Source organism: Taudactylus pleione, unplaced genomic scaffold (assembly GCF_031769625.1).
Source record: "Taudactylus pleione unplaced genomic scaffold, aTauple2 ptg000093l, whole genome shotgun sequence".
Taxonomy (NCBI): domain Eukaryota; kingdom Metazoa; phylum Chordata; class Amphibia; order Anura; family Myobatrachidae; genus Taudactylus; species Taudactylus pleione.
The window spans coordinates 12,523,418-12,549,961 of NW_028284495.1; the positions used below are offsets into that span (position 1 = coordinate 12,523,418).

The 26,544-nt window shown below is 41.6% G+C and overlaps 1 protein-coding gene across 3 annotated transcripts in view; it reads left to right on the plus strand.

The window, feature by feature from the left end:
- Positions 1-26,544, plus strand: part of NOL4 (nucleolar protein 4) — a 377,579-nt gene that overhangs the window by 190,296 nt on the left and 160,739 nt on the right. For all 3 annotated transcript variants that reach the window (XM_088469570.1, XM_088469571.1, XM_088469572.1), the window contains exons 3-5: positions 4,172-4,283; positions 4,831-4,943; positions 13,038-13,170. In XM_088469570.1, coding sequence (XP_088325696.1) covers positions 4,172-4,283; positions 4,831-4,943; positions 13,038-13,170 — 358 coding nt within the window. The remainder of the gene's footprint in view (positions 1-4,171; positions 4,284-4,830; positions 4,944-13,037; positions 13,171-26,544) is intronic.

Genomic DNA, 26,544 nt, shown 5'->3' on the forward strand with positions numbered 1-26,544 from the left:
CTACCAAACTGCTTCTAGAATGTCTCCTCTCTCTCCCTCCCTCTCTCCCTCCCTCCCTCTCTCTCTCTCTCCCCCCTAATTTGCTCATTCGGCCCCAGTACCGACTCTATGCTGATGACACCCAAATTGACCTCTGCTCCCCTGATCTCTCTCCTTCTGTACTATCTTGTGTGGCTAACTGTCTCCCTGCTATCTTCACACGGATGTTAAATGCTACCTAAAGCACTGCATGACTTAAACATAACTAATCATCTTCCCATCTCCCCTTAAATCTTGTTCACTGTCAATGGCACCACAACTTCCATACACTTCATCTCTTTATTAGCACTTATTCCCACTAGCAACACTAATGCCCCATCACAACTGTGCCAATTTCCACTCTTAGCCACACTCTTATTTCTGTACACTCTGCCATTTAGAGCGCTCTCATGAGCAAGGCCCTCTCTGCCCTTTGTGTTCATAAAAGCATTTAGTTTGTTTACCTTTTATGTTCCTGTTTTATGTATGCTCTGGTTCCTCATTGTTCTGCATTGCAGAGCACTTCCATACCAACAATAATAACAATACATGATACTAAACAGTTTGCTGAAAGTAAAGACAATAACAACATTCCACAAATAATCTAGTTAATGTCATAATAATTATAGCACAGAAGGCTATTCTATACCATTAATTCGATTCAGTGATCCGATACCAAGGACCCTTTGATGTTTGAACATCAGTGAGTCCTTCTGCCTATTTATAATTCAAGGAATCATTTAGAGAAGCCAGAGACAGTGCAATGTTCATTTTGGTCAAAAGCTGACAAATTTGCGACTTGGTCCGCACATGTGTGGCCAGCTTTACTCTGTGCTTATTTAGAAATAGTAAATACTGAAAGGAAATCTGTTCTTATGGAAGCAAAGTGGATAATATATTTAACCTAGACTAGTGTATTGCAAGAAGCAATCTTCTGTTGTAACCACAGAAGATATGATTTTCCCGTATAGATTCAGGGGTGTTTCATTGAAGCGTCAAGAGGTTAATAGAATTGCTGTAAAGGAAATTATTATCATAGCCAGTTTATTTATGAGGCGCCTCTGCCTTGATGTGAGATAAGTTTGAGTGAGAGACCCAACATAAGCCAGCATCTGTATGATAAGCAGTGTGTTTCCTTTAGCAATGGGAGCCCATCCTATGTGCTGCAGGGTCATGGAAGACATCAGGCCCCCACAATGGAGTTCCTAAAATGGATACACTGCACAAACAGACACATTTAGCAGCAGATCTACTGCTGTCCCAGATTTTTCACTTGCTACAGATGGCATTAAAGGTGCCCATCCACTAGCAGACATGAAAATAACTTCACGATTACGATATTGTAATCGTGCAGTCGTTTGTCAGTCTGTGATGAGCCTACACTGAATGAGCAGTCGATCAGTGCAGGCTCATCAATCATCTGCAAGCATGCTGAACCTGACGAGATCGTCAGATTGTCCAGCATGTTTGCACGATGATAGATGTCTAAACAACCAGCGGGCATGCGCATCGTTGATCATTAAAGACATTTTTACAAACGATTTGCAAGCAATTTCCAAACTATTTATGAATGATTGAACAATAACGATATCGTTATCATTCAATCGTTCAAATAAATCGTCTAGTGGATGGGCACCTTTAGATCTGATCCTTAATATGTGGAAGGAGTTTCAGCTGTTTGCAATTAACACTTTCCCTATCCACAGAGCTGGTTAACACAAATTTCAATTTTGATGTTTTTAGTGGTCCTGTAAATTAAATTGTTGTCATGCAAATTAATCTTTACATTCTAAAAGATTTTGTTCATCATCTTCATGCTTAGAGTAATAGATGAGAACTAAACTTGTGATATGAAAAACAGAAATATTAAGCTTTATCCTCATTTTGTTTAATATTTATTTTTAAATGTAAGCTAATTGATTATTAATACAATTTCCTTAGATACAAAATAAAGGTGCGTATCCACTAGCAGATAGTGAAATGACAGTACAATTACAACATTGTCTTTCCTCTTCCCCTGCAGTGCCTACACTGAACGATATGTCGTTCAGTGTAGACACCCTCCCTCATCCCTGAACATGGTCTATCTGTCGTTATCGGCAGATTGACCAGCATGTTCAGGCGATAATTGACATTGGAAACGACCAGGGGGAGCACGCATCGCTGATCATTTCCGACATTTTCATGCCCGATTTGTGCACGATTAATGAGCGATTGAACGATAACGATATCGTTATCGTTCAATCACTCATTTTAATCGGCAAGTGGATACCCGCCTTTAGCTTACCTTGGAGTAAATTGTATGTAATGTTGACATTTAACATGTCGGCACTGAAGAATGTTGGCATGTTCAAGATGTCATAAGTTACTCTAGGTTACTTTGTCACTTTGACTTCTGAGGAACAACAAAAATAGATTGTCAGCTTGGCTGGGCAGGACCATTTTGTATGAACATGTTTGTGTTAATTTGTATGCACTAAACTAGGGTTATCTAATTAGCAGCATGTGGGCCAGAAGTGGCATGAAAAGGCTTTTCTGTGGCCATTCTTTTTTGACAGCTTCTAAAGGCTATTAAGTAACCTTTTTTTATTAGTATTCAGCCCCTCCCAGTGTAGTTAGCACAAGTATGTTGCCCTTTTCCATGTAAATACATATTCCACTGTAGAAAAATAATAGAGAAATAGGTTCTAAAATGTCAATCCTCAACATCTGAGGTCTATGAATAATAGTTACTTTTAACAATGAATGATAGTTCTGTGTTTTTAAGTTAAAAAAATAGTTGGAAATTCTGAAAACTGTTTGTCTTGCTAGAACATAAGCAGGCCAAGGTGAGAGGCAGCATTCCACTAATGCTGGTTATACAAAAGTCATGCTGTGTGCTGGCCTGCAAGATTGGCATGCGCCTTTAAACTAAAGTACTGACATCCAACATGTTCTCAAAAATCACTTTGTATTTCACCCTGACAATGGTTTGTTTGTTTAGTTTTGCTCTCATTCAAGGTTGTAATCAAAGCTTTTTGCTAAAACACTTTTCATTTTGTTGTTTTATGTTAAAGTGCATAAGTGCATGATGTTAGGGGTTTTTTTTAGCATAAATTAATTTTTCGTTGTGTGCATGCAAAAAAAAAATCATCCACATACATGCATTTCTTAGTGTTTTTTTTATATATTCTGGCTATTTTATTATTGCTATTAATGCAGTTGTTGGTATAGTTTTTTTATCTAGTATTTTTTTTTACATTTTTATTCTTTTGAGTTGTATTACTGTATTTTATTTGTCATGTAGACATTTTAAGGTCCTTTTATGGATGTGTCAGTCAGTTCTCCGAATTAATGAGTCAATTAAATTCTCAGTAATTCGTACAAATGCGCACATTGGCGATAATTACAGTAGAGAAACATGGGTGATTTTTCATGCACACACTCTATGGACAGCAACTGAAAATCTGCGATGTTTGTGGCTTTGAGTTTACTGGGGAAATGGTCTGAATTCTGGCAACTCACGACCATTGCTTTTAATTACATTGACCCCTTAAAATATATATCTTTGCATATCTCCCATGTTCCTCATTTGGACCCAACTATCCTCCTTGGTCTTTTTATCTTTGAAAAGTATGTGTTGGGAGGTCATCATGGTGAATGGACCTATTATTTTGGATTACTGTAGCTTTCACACCTTGAAAAGGGATTTTTTTTAAGATCTAAGTTGGCCCACGGTAAAGATCTCGTTAGCGGAAATCAAACCCCTGTTGCGAAATGGGAGAGGAACTTGGAACTGTATCCCATATTGCTGAATGCATACTAGCCTGTGAGAGGGTTGCTTTCATTTATAGAAAATGGGGGAGAGTTGGCTGGAGTTGGATCCAAGCTTTTGTAAGACTCAAGATAGTTTGAGAGCTTACAGTTAAGCTTTATAATGGTACTAGGATGTTGGGTCTCGTATTAAAGTTTGGTTTGGTATAGATGTAGATTTAGGATCCACCTAAAGTTACAGGTCTGTAGCAGTAATGGATATTATGATGTTGCTGCAAAATGTATTGTCTCATAAATAGAATATATATATTGGAAAATGTGCATATTATATTATATGTTTTGCTTATCACTGAACAGAGTGGCTAAATTCATATGGTGGCTGTTTTGTAAATTGCTCTAGATTTCCGAGACCTATGCCTTCCTTCCCCGAGAAGCAGTGACCAGATTTCTAATGAGCTGTTCAGAATGTCAGAAAAGAATGCACTTAAACCCAGATGGAGGCGATCACAAAGGTGAGAGCAATGACCCCAGGTACGTTATATACATGATAACGCGTGTCATTGATCATAGTCATTTAGAAGACATGTCATGATGCAGCTTTCTACTTAACAGTTGTACATAGAAGAATCTATAAATGAATCTGTACAAACAAAGTGGACACAAATAAGGGCACTACAGTTAATCAGCTTAAGCCCAGTAACTGTTTTATTTCTGTTATATCTATTTGATTCCAGCTCTGCAATATGGGGTATTCCTTAAGCAATGCAGTTTATAACAGCTGGAAAGGTCTATCACCTGATTACTAAGAAATAATACTAATATAATACGCACTTGCGGACCATACCCATATTAAAGAGAACAAGGGTCTCACTAAATGGGAAAAAAAATGATTTAAATGAAAACGCCATAATGTGGCTCCAATTAAAATAACCCCAATAGTTAACGTTGCTAAAATATCTTACCCTTATTAATAAAACAAAAAACAACAAGTATACATTTAATGAAAAAAAATAATTAATAAAAACACATGGACTAACTGTGCTATTTGTTTTCTTACAGATAATGGAAAACCTCCCACACTAGTGACAAGCATGATCGACTATAATATGCCAATTACCATGGCTTACATGAAGCACATGAAACTGCAGCTCTTAAATTCGCAGCAAGATGAGGTAATGCAATATATGAATCATGAGACCGGCCGAACGCTGACCCTCAGATGTTATTGGAATGCAACGCCTGTCAACACTCGCATATTTCCATTGGTTTTTATAGTCATCAAAGACCAATACCCAAGTCATCACCAAAGCTAGTGACTAGGGGGAAACTTTTTAAACCTTCTAAAGAGGTGTTGTAGAATCGAGTCAGACTCCAGCTATCATTTTCCAGAATGTAACATAGAACATAGAATTTGACGGCAGATAAGAACCACTTGGCCCATCTAGATGTACTAGATGAATGATCGCCAGAAGTTGATTGGTTACTATGGGATACACCTCAACTTGTCCGCTAGAGCAGTGGTTCCCAAACTTTCTTGAATCACGGCACCCTATAGTATCAGAATTTTTCTTTTTTTCACGGCACCCCTAGGCCAAACGTTTCTTATTATATATCTTATTCTAATTATTATTATTATAAATGTCTAGCTATATTTCAGCGAAAAATATAAAATTAAGAGATTCTTATTCCTCCACCGGATCCGACCTTACTGTTCCGATATTGTCTGCCAAACTGAAACTCATTAAGTGGGCGGTAGGCTTATGTCTCATATAAGGCCTTGTATTGGTTGTGCCTCTCACACCACCTCTTCTAGGAGGGTGGTCTCTTTTCTTATGCAAAAAATGGTTTGTTTTACATTACAATTTATGAAAGTGACCCATAGGGTCGTCATGTGTTATTTCAAAGAAAGATTAATTCTATACACCTTCTATAACTGGCCATTTATGTCCCCCTCCCGAGTTGGGTATGCGATCCCGGCGCTGATAATGCCGGCGGTCAGAATCCTGGCAGCGTAATCCCAATGGTGGAAATCCTGACACATGCAGGTAAGTATCCTAACCATAACCCACTTTTCCCGCAGCCTAACCCTCCCCTCCCACAGCCTAACCCTGACCGCCCCCCGCAGCGTAACCTAACACTCCCTCTGCTTTATTCCCAAAATGTCCTGAAAAAAGCTGCTGCCTTTATGGCTGTCTCCTGATATTCCCATTGTCTGTCTAGGAGATTTCAGTAATGATTTGGACCCTGTTATGGATAGATGGAGAGTCGCCTCGGGTCCTTCTTCCTAGACAGGTGGTAGATTTGTAGCCATTGTGGCAGAAATGGAAATGGTGGATGCTTTATGGGCAAGACACCCGGGAGTGCAACACTTCTCTTGCTTTTCGCATACACACCAATCACTCTCGAGGATTGACCTGGTCCTCCTTTTTTACAATTTGATACCTAAAGTCACTTCTGTATGGTATGAGTCTGGGGTGATATCAGACCACTCCCCGCTTGTCCTTGGACTAGATCTGGCAAATCAGCACAGGCAACCTTCTTTAAGCTCAATCCATTTTGACTAAGGCAAATGGGGGCTGGATCTGAACTGGAGGCTGCATGGGAGGGTTAATTTTCTGCAAATCAGGACTTGGCCCCGGGTATGGTGGTCTGAGATGCATTTAAAACCTTCTTGAGGGGTACCCTGTTTAAGCAAGTTGCTAAACTTAAGCCCTCAGAAGTTGGGACTTGAGACTTCTTGTATAAATTTTGAATTAACTTATCTGGCGCAAGTCTAGATTGAAGTGCAGTTTGGCTAACCCGCTAACAGTTTCACTGCCATTGCACTGCCCTTCCGATATGATGAGGCTAGGGACTATTTAGACTCTCCACTGACACTGGAGGAGGTTGATGCATCTATTCGCTCCTTCCCTGGCAGCAAGTCTCCTGGACTTGATGGTCTACCTACAGAGCTGTACAAAAAACATGCTCTCTTCTATGTGTCACGTCTTCTTGAGCTCTATAATGGGTTGTACAGGTGGATGATTCTTCCACAATTTGGGTTAGAAGCTCTTATTATTGTCCTCCCTAATGCTGGGTACACACTGGACAACATATTAGCCGTTCATTTGAACAGCCAATATATTGTGGGCGTGCCAGCTGATGTGTACCAGTGATATATCTGTGAACGTTGCCGTTCAGACATATAGTGTCAGCTGTGCATCACAACGCATTCCTAATATATCTACAGACAGGTGCATCGTGCTGTGTGTACGGGCGGTCAGCTGACTGCCAGTACACTTGCTGCAAAGGCTGCAGGTGATTGACAGCTAAACTGGGCGTGCACATGTAAATGCCTGCCCAGTTGTGAAGTCAATCACAACTCATCGTGCTGACAATTGATAAGTGTGTATGCACTTACCAATCATTAGATAGGATGGCGGATTGGCCAATCCGTTGTCCTAGTGTGTACCCAGTTTAAGCCAGGGAAGACTCAAAACTTCCTGATTTTTATTGACCTATATCTCCTCTCCCTATAGATGTTAAGATTTAAGATGTTCTAGATGTTAAGATTTTGGCTAAGATACTGGCTAACAGGCTCAGTCAGGTAATCGCTTATGATCCACCCAGGCCAGAGCAGATCGAATTAATGCCGGGCCAATGTACTTCGGTTAACATTTGAAAGTTGTATACTCATTTGCAGGTCTCTCATGGGCACGACATCAAAGGTTGTCTCGCTAGTTGCCGCCAAGGCTTTTTCATTCTGAGGAGTGGTCCATCCTGTGGGAGACAGTGTTTCGGGATGATTAAATTGTTTCAACTTATAAACTTTGCTCCGGTGGCCAGGTCCATTAATGGTTTTAGTTCTTCCTCCTCCCCTTTGTCACGCGTATGAGCCTGGATTGCCCCTTATCGCCCACTTTGTTTGTTAAAGCGATTGAGCCCTTGGTCTACCTAATACAGAATCATTGGGGTATCAAGGGTCTTGCTTTGGGCTCCGGACCGAATAAGGTGGCACTCTATGCTGGTGATTTTTTTTATTTTTATTTTTGATTATCATACCTGTACTTCCATTCCTAATGTCCTTACTTTAATAAATCAATTTTGGCACCTTCTTGGAACTTACTAGAAATTCTTCTTCTTCAAGTTAAGTGCTCTGTGTGTCCCCCTATACCTCTTTGGCTGCAGTACTTAGGTATTTGGATCTCTAATGTTTCCCAGGGCTGTGTACAGTATCTTAGGTATTTGGATCTCTTATGTTTCCCAGGACTATGTATCTTTAAATGTTCAGCCCCAGTTGAACTACCTGAAGACTTGTATGGAGTAAGCTCTCTCTCTTGCTCTCACTGGTCGTGTTAATCAAGTTACAATGATCATATAACCTAAACTTTTATATGTCTTACAACAATCTCCAGTCTTCCTCTCACTTAAAGTTTTCCAACTTATAGATAGCATTGTTTCTTCTCTGGTCTGAGTGGGTCACTGCACCCATATGCAGCTTAATGTACTCACTAGATTCCGCCTGACGGGTGGACATGTGCTCCCTCACTTCCAGTTTTGTTATTATGCTTTCTAGTTTGCTCACCTATGGTATTTGCCCTGGGATTCTGACAGTAATGCATTGCATACTCTTCTGGTAGCCCAGGTAACCCCAGATCACACCCACTTTCAGGCTTTGCTTAGTGGCAGGGTGACTGGTGCAACAATCCCATTGTTTACTAAGGCAATCGGGATTTGGAACTTTGTTACAGACATTTTTCAGGGTCAGGGTTTAGATCCGGCTACCCTTTTGTGGCATGCTAGGAGAGCTATTACCACTGCAAACCAGGGAGGTGTGGTTCAGATGGGGAGTGGTCTCTATTGTAGAGTTAAATATATCTGGTGTCTTTAAATTATTTAATCAGCTTCATTTGGAATTTGGTGTACCCTCTACTCCAGGGCCCGACAAATCCCAGGGGCCAGGTCGCCATGGCTACCAGATTTTGCTGCCTGGCTACCAGATTTTGCAGTGAGGGAGAAAGCAGATCCTCATCAGCTCTGGTGGAGATTCGTGCTTATAGTTTTGCATGTTAATATCATGAACAGGAGTGCATGTGCCGAGTGTCGCCTTCGGTTACTGCTGTGCCACTGTCCGTCCCGGCCTGCGCTGACTCCTCCTCTCCATCCTGGCCTGCTCTGATCCCTGCTGTCTGTCCCAGTCTATACTGATCCTCCTATCTCCAGCTGCATAGAGCTCTCCGGTAGTAGGGTCTATGCTGGCCAGGGATAGCGGAGCAGCGTCAGAGGGAGTGGTGTGACCATGAGGAGAAGGAGGTTTTGTTGTACTTTCTGGCACCATTGTTTTATGTGAAATGTGGTCCGTTATTACTGGAGCGTGGAGCAGGGGAGCTGTGCAGAGCAGTGAGGGAGCCTCCATTTTACTGTATCCATTCAACTGTGAACATTTTGTGGACTAGTATAGTGTGTATAAAGGTTGCATAACACACAGAGCTGTGCTCCTTACTCACTCCTGTAATTTTTTGGGGGGGAAGGTGGCCTGGCTCCTACAAATTCATCCTGGCTTCTAGATTTTAGAAACTTTTGTCAAGCCCTGCTCTACTTACTTCTATAGTTTCTTGCAGTTCAGACATGCTTTGGCCGTCCAGTACCCTGACATTCCCCCCCCAGTACTTAAGGACTCCCCTCTTAAAAAACGTCTGTGTACAGTTAGCCCCTATTGGGTTGTTTCATATGTGTACTCCTCTATACTGCAGACTCACTCTGCAGATTTGCAGAGACTATGGGTTCAGTGGGAAGCGGATCTGGGCACTTTACAGGATGAGGTGTGGCAGAGGGCTTAGGAGGAGTGTCCATGATATCTACTACATTGATTAGTTTCCAACAGATTCAATTATTTTTATTGCATAGGGTACTATATATCTGACTTTCATTCGTTTATGCTGGTTTGGGGGCCGGTTCAGCTCTTTATATACAAAATGTCAGGCTCCATTGGGCACATATGGGCATTTGCTATGGGAATATTCCCTGGTGCAGACCTTCCTGGGACAGGATACTTTAGGTGATTTCCTCCATGGGGGTCCCTCTCTTTTTCCCTAGTATTTGTTCTTTGTTGTGTGCTGGATGACAACTTGTTCGATAAATATACTGGGCAATAAGTCCTTCATTTATGTATGCTTGCTAAAGTGTGTATTGCCTATTCCTGGATCCTTCCCACAGGCCCTTTTTATTGTACCAGACTCTCCCTGGTTGATACTACCATTGCACAATATGTGTACTTGAATCCACTGTAAGTTTGACCGTATATGGCGTACAGGGTTGCGATACTGTTTGTCCACATATTTTGTGATTGGGGCACTGGTTTTACATGTCAGAGTGGCCATAAATAATACAATTTGGTACTGGACCACCATCACATGGCACTCCTGCATGCACTTTGTTTCACCCCAGGGTGCCAAGGCACCCAGTTTGTGAACCACTGCTCTAGAACATTTGATAAATCTCCCTTTAAATTCTGTTCAGTTTGCCAATACAGGTTATCTCTTTTTAGTTCCACCCTTTTCATGGTATTATCAATGACTAACACAGATATAACACATTGCTGTTATAGGTATCTGTGTGCCGCTATATTTATTGATAACATTTTCATGTGTGAATTTTTTCTTCTATCAATTGGTTAAGGAGCCATACTAGGCGTTTATTGATGGTGACCGGTGTTTAAGCTGGCATACCTACTGTATTAACTGTTGGTGCATCTTGCAAAATCATGAATGAAAACAAATTACATGCCTGTCTCTCTGATGTCAAGGTGTCTATGTGGATTAGCCTGGCTGAGAGCTCCCTGAAATAAGAGACTAGCTCAAGTCATCTGTCAGAACCAGTAACAATAAGTATGCTGTGCACAACCATTAGACCAGTGGTTCCCAAAGTGTGTGCCGAGGCACCCTGGTGTGCCTTGGGACACTTGCATGGGTGCCTCAGGTTGGTGGTCCAGCACCAAATCAAATTATTTATGGTCAATTAATGTAATGTAAATATGTGGGCAAACAGAAGCGCAAACCTGTCCACCACCACATAACTGTACCTAAGGATAACAGGCCAGCACAATTTACTTCACTGTACTACATTTTTTTCAGAATTTCTCAATAACAAACTTAAACTTAGGGGTGCCATGAAAACAATGCTGATACTCTAGGGCGCCGTGATTCAAAAAAGTTTGGGAACCACTGCACTAGACAAATGCTGTTGCCTCTGCTATGATATCATGCTGGTTAATTTATATGTTCAACTTTAAGGCCCATATTTATAGTTGTGCAAAGAGCCATAAATCCAGCGAAAACTGATGTTTTCCCCAGAAACAGGTCTTATCCCTATTTAATAAGCTGCACAGACGGTATTGCTGGATTAGCTTTCAAAGGCCACCTCCGGAAATAGCTTCCCCTTGCAAAGCTTCTATTGCTATCTCCATCTCAAGGTGGCAATAGTACAGGCGATATACAGAGAAAACTAACTTTAAGATTAAAATAAACAATTTTTTTCGTTGGTGAATTTATTAAAATATTTGTGTTAAATCTTTTAAAATATTAAACATTTTTTTTTTTAAGCTGCTACAGGAAGACAGAGTCCCTAGTTGTCTACTGGCCCTATTTTCCAGATTGTAGAGATTTGGAAATGTCTGTAATGTTCACTGTTGGACAATGTTACAGTACAATTCTTCTCTGTTGGACAATGTTACAGTACAGTTCCATTCTCTATACTTGATCAGGGCCGAAACTAGGTTTTTTGTCATCCGGAGCAAGGCCATAATTTGCGCCCCTCCCAAAAAAAGTACAACATAGAGAATGAAAAGGGTGTGTGATTTTGTGAAACATAATGTTCCTATTAACACATTATGCCACACATTGATGACCCTTATAACACATTATGTCACAGTAGTGCCCCTTACAACATGTTATGCCACACAGTAATATCCCTTATAACACATTATGCCACAGTAATGCCCCTTACAACAAATTATGCCACACAGTAATGTCCTTTATAACACATTATAACACAGTAATGTTCCTTACAACACATTATGCCACAGTAATGCCCCTTACAACACATTCTGCCACAGTACACATTATGCCACAGTAATGCCACATATACATTAAGCCACAGTAATGCGCCATATACATTATGCCACAGTAAGGCCCCTTACACATTATGCCACAGTAAGGCCCCTTACACATTATGCCACAGTGAGGCCCCTTACACATTATGCCACAGTAAGGTTCCTTAAACATTATGCCACAGTAATGCCCCATATACATTATGCCACAGTAAGGCTCCTTACACATTATGCCACAGTAATGCCCCATATACATTATGCCACAGTAAGGCCCCCTTTACATTATGCCACAGTAAAGCCCCTTACACATTATGCCACAGTAAGGCTCCTTATACATTATGCCACAGTAAGGCCCCATCTCCCTTCTCTTACCTGCCAGGGCCGTGTGTTGGGTGAGCTCGAGGTGGAGTGGGATGGGGCTGCCACACGCTGGGGAACTGTTAGTACTGCCGTCATAGTAATGTGGCGCCGCTTGCGAACCAATTGGAGCTCATGGACCTGCAGCACCTGCTGATTGATTGGCTTTCAGTCCGCAAGCACTGATTGGCTTGCGACCGGCACCACATTAGACTGACATGATGCGGCTCCAAACCCAGCAGCAACCTAGCCTCCCGGCAGCCTCTCCCCGGCACCCCCTCAAGTTTGGCACACGGGTCACATGCCCCCTTAGCCCCCCCCTAGTTGCGGCCCTGACTTGATCTACTGTGTACTATCCACTTTTAAGAATTAGAGAGTAGTATCAATATTAATTGGAGAATAGTATTTCAAATTCAAAACAAATGTCAATATGATATTGTAGCGTACCACGTTTAATGCAGACAGTACTGCATCTATCATGCTTAGATAGAATGCTTTTTAACAACTAGTAAAAAAATGTATTATATAAAATAATCCTGCCACTAATCAAGTGAAGCCTCCTTTAATCCCTTTACTATGCAATGCTCAAACTGCCCCAAGAATCTATCACCTTATATTGTTCTTGGATGATGCAGCAAACTGTAAAGTTCTTGTTTGCAGAAAAGCTGTAATCTTGTATTGCATAGCCCTCTGCTCTTGCTTTCCACCTACTGTGTTACTGTCACTGAACAGCGAACTTGCACTGAGTTAACATGTAATACTGAAGTATTCTTATCAGAGGCAGCAGCTTCTCACAATGTGAACCCTATATCTATGTCGGCAGGATGAAAGTTCCATAGAAAGCGATGAATTTGATATGAGCGACTCCACCAGGATGTCGGCTGTGAACTCTGACCTCAGTTCTAACCTTGAAGAAAGGATGCAGAGCCCTCAGAATCTTCATGGACAACAAGATGGCAAGTACTTCAAGATTCCAAATGTGTCCTTTCATGTCACTGGAGGGTCATTTACAATTGCTGTGCAGTGTTGTACTTGGTGGCAAGTGTCTATTTTGACACTATTGCAAAATACATAATAAATTTAAAGATGGCTCTGGCTGGGCAAACTAAGCAGAAGTAGGAAAGCATCTACCTATCTATCTATAAATATATGTATATATATATAGTCCATAGGTGTAAAGCTGCATCATGCAGCGATCCACGACACTGCACTCCAGGGCTTAGACAAGTTGCTTAATTTATTGTCAACATTTCGGGGCTTCTAATACCCAGTCTTCAGGAACAATCAACATATAAAACTAAAGGGTCTTACCTTATATCCCCCTTTAGTTTTGTATGTTGCTTGTTCCTGAAGATGGGGTGTTAGTAGCCCCGAAACGTTGACAATAAATTAAGCAGCTTGTTTCAGCCTTGGAGTGCAGTGTCGTGGATAGATGAAATTGAGTTTTTGTAACAACTTTGGCAAATGGGGGGGGAAGGGGACTTCCAATGTTGGGCTATTGTAGCCCTAGCAGATATTAAAATATGACCAAGAACATAACGAGCAGGTTTGGGAATAGTGAGAGGGTACCAATGTAAAAGGGCTAGAGAGGGATCTAGAGGCAATGTGCGACCTAAAACTTCCTGTATAAGGGAAAATACTTCTGTCCCAAAAAATATGAAAAATCGTACCTTCAGAGTGGCATAACGCCAGCAAAATTTAGAAAACGTAGGCCATATCCCATGTAGTTTAGTAGGTGTCAAATATAGTCTGTTTAGGAGTTTAATATGTATTTTAGCGTGATTAGTGCATTTAGATAGGGAAAAAAAGAGGCTAAATGGATAGATTCCCATTGTTTAAGGGTAAAGGAACATTGAAGATCAGCCTCCCATCGAAGCTGAACAGAAGATTTGGTCGTCTGGTCAGCAGGAGACAACAGTAAGTACCAAAAGGAGATGGCCCCACGGGAAGATGATCTAGATAGTCTATTTAGAATTTGGTCTGGTGGTGTTTGGAGCATGGAGGGGCCGGTATTAAATTGAGCTATCCAGTGATGGATTTGAAGATAATAAAACCAAACTGATGGGCCCATTTAAAATTTGGCACATAAATCAGAAAACGGTAAACTAGAGGACGGGGAAAGAAAATCTGCTAGGGACTGAATACCTAATTGCATCCAGTAAAACATGTGGAGATTGGGAAACAAATTATCTAATGCTTGGAGGGATATGGTCCTAGTAGGGAGAGTGAAATTAAAATGAGTTGGGAGCCTAACATCCCATATCTTTAGGGTATTAAGGCCAGACTTGGGAAGTCATGGGGATTGTGGCGTAGTTGTTTAGGTAACCATAAAAGGTCCGATAAAGGGATTTCTTGAAAAAGGGCATGTTCTAGGTCCACCCAGGGCTTAGTGTGGGGGGGAGAAACCAATCACACAGCTGAGAAAGGAGGCAAATTCATGGTACCTAGGTAGGTCAGGGAGATTGAGGCCTCCTTGTTGTCTAGAGCGCATCATACGGTTATAAGCTATTCTAGGAGCTTTGTGTTTCCATACATAAGACGTCATCAGTTTCCGCATTTGTTGTAACATTTTACGGGGTATTGCATATGGTATAGCACGGAACAGGTAAATCAGTTTGGGCAGTAACATCATCTTGAATGCCGCTAGACGGCCTAACCAGGAGACCTCATGATTCATCCAAGCAGTGGTTAAAGTTGTCAACTGTATCAGCAGAGGGGCGTAATTAACAATGTGAACATTACTAATAGAGGAGGGGATAGAAATGCCTAGGTAGGATAGGGAGGAGTCCTTCCAAGAAAATGGAAAACGTCCTTTCAGGGATTGAAGGATTGTAGGGGATTGTTGATAGGTAGAGCTTCCGCTTTAGTTGTATTCAATTTGTAATAGGAAGCAGCGCTATAGTTGTTTAAAATATTTTGGAGGGGAATCAACGAAGTCTCCGGGTCAGTCACAAACAATAAAACATCGTCTGCAAAGAGACACAATTTATGAGAAATGTTACCTACTGAGAGACCAGGGAAATCAGTGGATGAGCGAATCATTTGGGCGAGGGGTTCTATAGCCAATACAAAGATTAGTGGGGAGAGAGGGGATCCATGTCTAGTTATATCTGGAAAGGTGAGGAAAGGAAGCCATTGCTAAAAATCCAGGTTGAGGGGCCAGTGTAATGAGCATTGATTGAGCTAAGGATATCGCCTTGGAGTCCAAACCTGTATAACACCTGGCGCATATAGTCCCAATGGAGTCTGTCGAATGCTTTTTCAGAATCTAGTGATAAGAGGAGAAGTGGTTGTTTATTATGTGAGGCCCATTCCACCAGGTCCAGAACCCTACGTGTATTGTTGGGAGCCTGACGTCCAGTAACGAAGCCCACCTGGTCAGGGTGTATTAACTGAGGAAGTAGTGGGTTCAGACGATTAGCTATTAATTTAGCATAGATTTTAATGTCTGTGTTAAGAAGTGCTATAGGTCTGTAGTTTTTACAGTCAGAGGGGTCCTTGCCCGGCTTCGGGATAGTCACAATTTGTGCCTCCACCATTTCGGCTGGAAAGGAGCCAGTTTTAGAAGCCTCTAGATATAGAGTAAAAAGAGTTAATAAAGCCATCTGGGCCCGGGGCCTTACCCCTAGGGAGTTGCCTAATTACAGACTGTATCTCCTCCAGTGACCAAGGGGCGTTTAAGGACGCCAGGCTACCTGCATCTAAGGAAGGAAGAGTCGAACTATCTAGAAAAGAAGAAATAATATAGCCAATACAAAGATTAGTGGGGAGAGAGGGCATCCCTGTCTAGTTATATCTGGAAAGGTGAGGAAAGGAAGCCGTTGCTAAAAATCCGGGCTGAGGGGCCAGTGTAATGAGCATTGATTGAGCTAAGGATATCGCCTTGGAGTCCAAACCTGTATAACACCTGGCGCATATAGTCCCTATGGAGTCTGTCGAATGCTTTTTCAGCATCTAGTGATAAGAGGAGAAGTGGTTGTTTGTTATGTGAGGCCCATTCCACCAGGTCCAGAACCCTACGTGTATTGTCGGGAGCCTGACGTCCAGTAACGAAGCCCACCTGGTCAGGGTGTATTAACTGAGGAAGTAGTGGGTTCAGACGATTAGCTATTAATTTAGCATAGATTTTAATGTCTGTGTTAAGAAGTGCTATAGGTCTGTAGTTTTTACAGTCAGAGGGGTCCTTGCCCGGCTTCGGGATAGTCACAATTTGTGCCTCCACCATTTCGGCTGGAAAGGAGCCAGTTTTAGAAGCCTCTAGATATAGAGTAAAAAGAGTTAATAAAGCCATCTGGGCCCGGGGCCTTACCCCTAGGGAGTTGCCTAATTACAGACTGTATCTCCTCCAGTGACCAAGGGGCGTTTAAGGACGCCAGGCTACCTGCATCTAAGGAAGGAAGAGTCGAACTATCTAGAAAAGAAGAAATAATATAGCCAATACAAAGATTAGTGGGGAGAGAGGGCATCCCTGTCTAGTTATATCTGGAAAGGTGAGGAAAGGAAGCCGTTGCTAAAAATCCGGGCTGAGGGGCCAGTGTAATGAGCATTGATTGAGCTAAGGATATCGCCTTGGAGTCCAAACCTGTATAACACCTGGCGCATATAGTCCCAATGGAGTCTGTCGAATGCTTTTTCAGCATCTAGTGTTAAGAGGAGAAGTGGTTGTTTGTTATGTGAGGCCCATTCCACCAGGTCCAGAACCCTACGTGTATTGTCGGGAGCCTGACGTCCAGTAACGAAGCCCACCTGGTCAGGGTGTATTAACTGAGGAAGTAGTGGGTTCAGACGATTAGCTATTAATTTAGCATAGATTTTAATGTCTGTGTTAAGAAGTGCTATAGGTCTGTAGTTTTTACAGTCAGAGGGGTCCTTGCCCGGCTTCGGGATAGTCACAATTTGTGCCTCCACCATTTCAGCTGGAAAGGAGCCAGTTTTAGAAGCCTCTAGATATAGAGTAAAAAGAGTTAATACAGCCATCTGGGCCCGGGGCCTTACCCCTAGGGAATTGCCTAATTACAGACTGTATCTCCTCCAGTGACCAAGGGGCGTTTAAGGATGCCAGGCTACCTGCATCTAAGGCAGGAAAAGTCAAACTATCTAGAAAAGAAGAAATAATAGGGGTTGTGGGTTGAGGGGTGGAGGGATCTTCAGACAGGTTATACAATTTTGCATAGTATTTTGAGAACAGATTGGCAATGTCGAGGGGATTAAGGCATTTGGAACCGGAGGGGGAGAGAAGACACTTAACCCTATTTCTGGCTTGGTGACCGCAGAGTTTACGAGCTAAAAGGCGAGAAGCTTTATTCCCGGCAGTATAGAACTTGTGACGTAATCGAGTAAGGGCTGAGTGCATGCGGAGCATAAACAGTTTCTGAAGCTGCTGTCGGACCTCTTGCAGTTGTTTACGTAACAACCTAGTAGGGTGGGCCTGATTCTGAGATTCCAAGGATCGAAGGGAAGACTCCAAATCGATTTGTGATTTACGGGAGCGAGCTTGAAGTTGAGCACCTTTTTGGATAGAGGTGCCGTGAAGTACCGCCTTCAGGGCACACCAATATGTAAAAACTGAAGTGTCCGAAGGCAAGTTGGTCTGAGTATATAGCGTAAGAGAATCCGTAAGAGCCTTTAGAATCTCAGGATCATGGAGATGGTAGTCAGGAAAACGCCAAGGGCGTGTAGGGGGAAAATGTTTATCAGTACTCCAGGACCATAGGAGGGGAGCATGATCGGACCAAGTGATGGGGAGAATTTTAATTTTGTTAGTGGACTGGAGTATTCTTTTATCCAAAAGAATAAGATCTATTCTGGAGTAGCTATTATGGAGAGAAGAGAAGAAAGTATAGTCTCTCTCATTTGGGGAAAGGGTGCGCCAGGCATCATACAAGTCAAACTCAGCTAACAGTTTCTTAAAAGCAAGTGAGGGGCCCACATCACGGGGGGAAGAAGAGTGTCCCAGCGAGGAAGAGCGATCCAGTTTGGGGTCAAGGACTAGGTTAAAGTCACCCATCAGTATTAGGGCGCGTTGACGGACCTTAGCAATTTCTTGAAAAATTTCTCTCAGGAAAGGGACCTGGCGAGAATTGGGAGCATATATAGAGACTAGGGTAACTGGAACTTCCTCAACAATGCCAGTAAGGATAAGGAAACGCCCATTTTTATCTTCAATTTTCCTATGTAGTACAAATGGGGTATTTACATGAAATAAAATAGCGACCCCATTCCGTTTGGATGGGCCATTAGCGGTATAGCAGGTAGGGTACCTATGGTCTTTAAATATGGGGGGCGCAGCAGAAGAGAAATGCGTCTCCTGTAAGGCCACAATATTTTCTCTATGTTGATGAAAAGTGTAGAGAACTAATCGACATTTATGTGGGGAGTTCAGTCCCTTGACATTTAGGGAAAAAACCTTAACCATTTATAGTCATACAGTTGTGTGAGCACCGTGGATATACCTGTTATGAAAAGCAAAAGAAAAAAACATATCTTTAAGAAAAGGGAAAGATAAAAAAGGGTGAAACAGAATCAAATCAAACAGCCCAGTATATCGGGCCACAGTAGTTGCCGTGGGGGAAAAAAACGGCAAAATGGTTAACATGTGGGGGGTGGACTGTTCCAATACCCACCCAGAGACCTCCTATATAAAAACATACAAACATTGTAAAACGTAAAAAATACAATATTGGCAGTATATATCATATATGGTTGAAAATAGAACTATCAGTACTGCCAAGGACAAGAAATAAAATATAAACAGTATAATATCAACATATAAGACATTTCTCAAAACCTATACGTGAAACTGACATCCTAGTTACAATAGCAAATAGGATGTAATAAAATAACAAGCACCATAGTCGCAAATCCTGTGATATAACATAGGCCAAAGTTATCAGTAAATCAAGGTCTAAGACCTATATATAATTGCGGCTAAGAAGACCAATGCATAGCGTCCCAGAGCGGAGCGACCAACAGAAACAGGAACAATAGGAATGTCTCGTCTGGAAGGGTCAAACATTGTTGGTGCTACAATAGGCTACCAGGTAGCAACCCAGTCCAGGAAAATGCATATGATTCAACCAATAAAATAACAAATGAGATTGTATATATCCAGGAAATTTTCATCCAACTTGGGTCCATTCCAACTGAATGGGATTAGGAGACGCTGATGCAATAGAGACAGGGATTTTCCACTCTGATAACAACTTGACACCGGCCTCCAAAGACGAAATGACGAACGTGGAGCCATCTTTCCGTAACAAGAGCTTCACCGGGAAACCCCAGCGATATTGGCTATCATTATCACGAAGAGCCTTGGTGATAGGTTGGAAAGATCTATGTTTGTTGATGGTATGGATCGAGAGATCTGGGAATAGTTGAAGATTATTAGGACCTCTGTGTCTTCTGCCATCCGTGCAGCTCTAAGGACATCTTCCTTAATATGGAAAAAATGAAGGCGTAGCAAAACATCTCGGGGGGAACTGCCAGGGGCTGTGCGGGGTTTAGGAAGGCGATGGATGTGGTCAAATAACAGGTAGCGGACCTCAGCAGACGGTAATAATTTCTGGAAAAGGGTCAGGGCAAAGTCCTGGAGACCATCATTAAGCACAGATTCCGGGACTCCTCTTATCTTAATATTATTTCTCCTGGATCTGTCCTCTAGGTCAGCGAGTTTATCCTTAACCGCTGTTAATTCCATCAGGACAGAATTATGGGAGGTGAGAAGATCGTTATGGGAGGACACAAGTTCTTGCATCTTTATTTCTAAATGGTTAGTGCGGTCACCTACATTCGTTACTTCAGCAGATAATTTTTAAACTGAGGTTTGGAAGTCAGAGGTGAGATCTGTCCGGAACGCTTGGAGCATCTGATGGAGTGTACGGACTGTGAGTGGTGCGTCAGTAGTGGGGTCCAGACTGGTCATGAGACTGGATGGGGAAGCGGCCATGGAGGTGGACGCTTCCGAGGTCTTCCCGGCAGATATAACAAATTTAATAGGGGGTGCAAGAGTAGAGAGTTTGCCTCGTTTGGCAGGCATAACGGTCTTCAGAGGTTGGGGGCACAGGTGTCAGAAAAATAGAGACTGCACGTTAGTTGGTTTTAGAGATGCTGGATTATGGTGTCATATAGGGAGGAGATGGATATATATATGTCAGCAAGTAGGTATGGAGTGTTGTAGATCACATTAGGAGGATAGTAGTAGCAGAGGTTCAATCAGAAGAGCAGGAGCTGAAGAGGTCTCATGGGGGAGGGTAACATAATATCACTAGAACAGCATGGTGAGGCAAGGGATCACAGCCTTTCAAAAAGGCAAGTGAAAAATAAACAGTCAATCACCAACCTGGGTGCAGGAGTAGAGAGGCATGAGAGCTGTACATTTTATAGGAGCTGGCAGGGTCTCAGCAGGCAGCATCCAGGTACTCCATTGTGGGCTCCAAAATTTAGCCCCCGGCTTCTGGAGCTGCAGTAGGCCGCAGATCTCTGGACCCCCCAGAATGGTGCCAGAGTGCAGGAATCGGGTCAGGGTGAGAGCGGGCACACGCTGGAGGTGAGAGGAGGCTCAGGGAGGCAGGAGGCAGTGTCTATTTGCCCTTTAGAGCACAAAGACCAGGAGCTCCAAAGAAATTCTGCTGTCCAGTAAGCCAGTCAGGCCACGCCCCACAAGAATTTTTTACACCATTGGAGTGCCGCTCTTTCTTTTGGGCTGGGGCTTCCCTGGTTCCTAAGGAGATGCTGTATATGCATTCTATTTGAGAAGGCACCCACTTTGAAGTGACAGTTTGTATATGTGTGCCAAACCACACGCTTCTCTCTCTCTCTCTCTCTCTCTCTCTCTCTCTCTCTCTCTATATATATATATATTAGAATATGTTTCTTCTGTTGTGTTTTTAAGTTTATATATCTATTTAATGACCCTATGCAATTACAATATTTCTATATTACTACATAGCATTTTGAGTAAGAAAAGTGACATTATTAATTCAGTATGTTCATATGCACCATTTATGTATCTGAGATGTAATGATTTGTGGTGTTTATAGTATTGCACTTTGTGTCCATAGATAGCTAACTTAATTTGGGCCCAGAAAGCTAATTGAAATCCACCAAGGAGTACTTACATTTGTGAAAAACCAGTACTGAAGCTACCAAAGCTGTTTTCATGTTTATGCTAAAATGTATGATGTCATTGTGTTTCTTTAGTATAGTTGTGATGTAATAAGTGTCAATAACACATTAGACTGGTATTGATGTGTCATGCAATGTACTGTCGGCCTGAGTCACTACTGTGCGCAACTGTGTATGCAATAGCGATTACGCACGCAGTTCAACTGTGATAGTATGCTAATTCATTGCGATCGCTATGCAGCACTACACAAGGACGCCCACTTTACTTACCACACATCTGTAATGTTTAGCGAGACTGAGAAAACCATCGGTAACATAGAGTTCCATCACAGCCTCACGCACACCTGCACAAGCTCTGACCTTACTCAGAAATTACAAACAACAACACACTGTATCAGGACTCAGGCTGCGTAGGCCATTGCCTACAGTGCATAATTTATGCACGCCCCTGTAACGCTGTTTAAAATCACTTGAACACCTGCGTTCACCCTACAAACACCACCCACAAACGGGACTTCCTGCTAATCACTCTGTAATGGGTCTGCGTAGTCACAGCGATCGTGGTCCCAATTGCAATAGCTAGTTCGCGCTCTGCGATGCATGCGCAGAACGCAACAATCGGCCGATTGCGTGTGTAATCGCAGTTGCGTACGGTAGTGAATCAGGCCCTAAAATATATTGTTTTAAAAGTAGACTTTACTAATGATTCTTCACGAATGCAATAGTCGCTCAGAAGAGGACACAATCTATAGTTCATAGCTATAATACATACATTAATCTATAGTTCAAAGCTGTAATACATACATAAATCCATAGTTCATAGCTATGTGAATGGGCAGCGGTTATGTTATGTCTCTCCTCCCATGGAGCATAGGGGGAACCTGAGTCTTTGTGCTTCAGTTCTATGTGTAATAATTGCCTAGTGAACTGTAAGCATTGTTAAAAATTCCATATTAATCAGCTTTGTCCAAATAAAATGTAGAATGGAACAAAGCTCAGCTGTACTGTTATAGCATGAGTGTGTTTTTTTCATAAACCTGTATTTAAAATAGCTATGTGAAAACTGTGTGACCTTAAATCAGAAGCAGCATACAGTAAGTCAATGAGAAGGCATTGATCACTGTCATGGTAACAGCCATCTCTTGAAGTTCGACACTTTGCACAGAACAAACACCTTTTTATTATATACAATTAGGAATCAGTAAATATTCTGCAGCAGAGAAAAATCTCTTCCTGCCCATCGAAGTAGCTCAGTTTTGTCTTTTGATCCTAGTGAATTGCTAATCTGCACTCACCTGTATTTATGAGAACCTAACCTTCCCATCCTCAATGATCAAAGTTTCAATTTGGAGACTGCTCTCACTAACTGATTAATAGCTTATTGTAAAAAAAATTCCAACACTTGAATTTACAGTAAGTAGACTTTCATTTAGGCAAAAGTATTTTTCCTCAGAGACATATAATATGTTACAGATTTTCCTTCATACATTGTGATACATTGTGACTCAAGTCGCCCCAAATAGCCCCTCTCAGCGCACCAGGTACCGGGGCTACTTGGCCGCGACCAGCGGCTTTTCTCTCAACTAATAATTCAGTTTTATTCGCACAAATAAAACTGCTGGAAGCTACAAAGCTGTATTGCTAGTGTATGCAGACCACTGTGATTTGCGACATGTGATTATCTGTATGCGACTGAATTCACTGCGCCAAGTTCCTTTGTGAATTCCTCACGCCAAGTTCGTTGTGCTTAACTTGCATGTGTAAAACCAATCCCTGTGCAGTTAAAGTCACAGCCTAGTGTCTTTAACACATTGTGAGCGGCTTTTCGCTGATTCTGCAATGCGTATAAGATGCAAATTGTAAAGAAAAATATAGAAGTTACACCTCTAGGAGTGTCTCGTTTGAGCTGGCCGCCTGGCGCCTTATGGCACATATATACACTAGGTGTATGAGTACACATCAGTGCACGGAATCAGACAAACCCAACTGGCCATCACATAGAGCCTCTCTGTTTTAATGTTCACAGTTTCCCATAACTAGAATTTTTGGGAACAATGGAAGTGGCCTGGAAGCTACATCACCATTGTTATTAATAGAGGTAACAAGGACCTGCAGGACCCAAATTGGAGAATTGCAGTCATCTGAACAGCTTGCTGCATTTTCTCAAATACCCTCTAAGTGCAATTGGAGGGAAGATATATAATAATGTGAATCTCTACTGGATAGGAAAGGCATTTATTCCTCTTGAATTCGGGCACCACCTTATTCCCACATGAGCCTAAATTGCTACTGTATGTTCCATCTGGAGTTTACGTGAAAGACCCTTCAAAAAAATAGGTTTGCCAGCATTTTGTGTTGGCATTTGATGTTATTACAAATAATCGCCTGCGGTTGTAATATCAGCTTGCACTCTTTCCTTTACCATAGTAAATCTTTCTTAAAAATTATTGCCACAGGCATGATGCCACTTCTACTGAAAACAAATAAAAGTTGTAATCGTTTTCCCCATTTATCATTTGAACATAATCCATCCCCCAGAAGATATATAGCTTCCTCTGGACTTCTGTTTTCTTCCCCTGAATAAGAAAATAATAATAATTCTCCATTAGCTCACGCATGCACAGTTGGAAAGCTGGATCCGAAACCAGCTGTAAAGTGATAGCTCACTCTACTATGGGACCGTGGTCCCAACGACAAGACAAATGAGCATAATTCATAATGGAATTTTGACAATGTTCACTGCAAATGCTGATAAGACATCTGATGTCAATTTAATTTATCTAGAACTATAATATTTTTTCTTTTACTCATGTGTTTATTACCTCCTCGACATTTACATGTCCAGCTTTTAAGGCTTTCACCACATAGATCACGGCAATGGCTGGATGACAGGAAGCCCTGATATCGAATAGTATTTAATTTGATCATTTTTAATTCTCCTTCTTACATCTCTGAAAGTGACAGAATTGTCCATAGGCAATGTAACATGTTGCATGATAGCTGCATTAACTACTGGAATAGAAGATAAGTTAATTTCCTTATGTATAATTTAGAAATAATCAGTTATTCTAAGATAACTTTTATCCAAATTCTTCTATTCATCCAGAGACCTTTCTAGGAATAAAAAAACATTATTTTATTCACTTGTTAAGATAGGGCTAATAGAATATCTTGACTCTCCTCCAAGCAAGTCCATAGTATCTAGTACAGTACATCTATGTCAGTATTGAAAAGTAGTTAGATTAGCAATGTACATGCTGTCGACAGTCAATATGATGCCCGCATGATATTGATGGGTCAGTGCCGACACCGTTGTAAGATGATTTACGATCATGTATAAAGTTATCATGCTGACAACATTACAGTGCTTTAAATAACATTTCAACAGTATCAGCATTGTCCTGTCAATATCATGCTGTCGATATATTGACTGTCACCAGCATGTACATTGACAAAACATAGGTATCCCTCCATAGCTGGGGGAGATCTATGTGCCCCCAGCTGTATGCATCCTATACCCTCTGCCGTTTAAAACAATACAGTACATTGAATATTCTTCTGAACTTTTCTCTCTCTCTCTCTCTCTCTCTCTCTCTCTCTCTCTCTCTCTCTTACTCTCTTACTCTCTCTCTCTCTCAGTTTACTTTGGATAATTCTTCCTCTAGAAAACCAAGTAGAAAACTATAATTAGTGCTGTCAACACAATTTCCTGTCTTACCTCCTATTTTGGAGCTGGCACTCACAGGAGGGGGAATAGATGTTCAGGGCCTGAGGCAAATTAGTAAAAGGTTTGTTCTGTTCAACTGTGATAATAATCATTAAAATGTCATATACATAATAAAAAAAAACACTAGCTCTATTTTTCCTATATTGTCACACCACCCAAAGGGTAGGAAGCAAAGTCTGCTGGAGGGTTGGGTAAGAGGTCAATGAGATGTCAGTTCTAATATGACAAATGTATCTCTGAATGACCCTACAGATAGACAAGGCACAAAACTGGATGGTGTATAAAAGGAAAAATGTAAACATTTTGATTTTAGTGATAATGGATGAGGTTCAGATTTGTAAGAATATTCACCAGTCCATGGGCGAAGATGAATGGTGTATGCTAAAAGGACTGTTCTGCTTATACTTTAGTGGAGGCATGGTAGTGCCAGTGTAGAATCCCAATGCTGTTAGCCCTAAGCCAGAGGTTCCCAAATGCAGTCCTCAAGGCTCCCCAACAGTTCATGTTTTAGAGATATACATGGTTGAGCACAGGTGACTTAATTAGTCCTTCAGTCAATTTGATTTAACCACCTGTGCTCAACCATGGAAACCTGAGCTGCTGGGGTGCCTTGAGGACTGTGTTTGGAAACCTCTGTCCTAAGCGATGATTGGATGTCAGGGGCTTGCATCCTTTAATATGTGGGGAGCACATATTACACAAACTAGTCCTATGTTTCTTTCCATTTCAAATAAAGTTGGCTAAATTTGTTTCCCATGAACTCAGAATGGGTAATGTCTAACACCTTGTTGTGAAACAGAAATAACAGCCAAGGTACAGTGTACATTTTGATTGTATTCAGTCTCACCAGCTGTGATACGGTGGGTAAAGCAATGTAAATGAGAACAGAGACCACCACCCAAGAAAGTATTTCACTGTAAATGAGATAGGACTGCTGTATGTTCATCATATACGTGGCTCTTTGTAACACATTACAATTTATACTCTGCACAGTTGCAGCTCCCAGATGGTTAATGACAATGAAATACCCTCATGTGTACTGTAGATCAACAGTTTCTTGGATTAGGGGACTTAGGTATAGTGGACAAAGCAAGACGTTTGTTAAGGCAATGGTATCCCATACTACCCATCTCATACTACACAGGAACTTAGATGTTAAAGTTTTGTAGTAATGCTCAGAGGTATATAGGGCACTGTAGAGCATGCAGTCTTCCATCCACATGCACAGAGACTAAGAGGGTATTGAAAATCATAATATATATGTGTAGCAGTCAGTCATACAGTAAGTTTCAGCTAAGACTTTGCAGTAGAGTAAAGCAAGCAATCTCAGAGTCTAGCTGGATCTGCACATTGTATTGCATTATATCTGTGTTTTTTAGTTAATAGGGCTTCTTTGGTTTTACTCTACTGCTATAGGGTCCACTGGATCTTAAGCACTCCTGAATTATATCTAAGGTTTTATACAGTCATTCCTATAAAG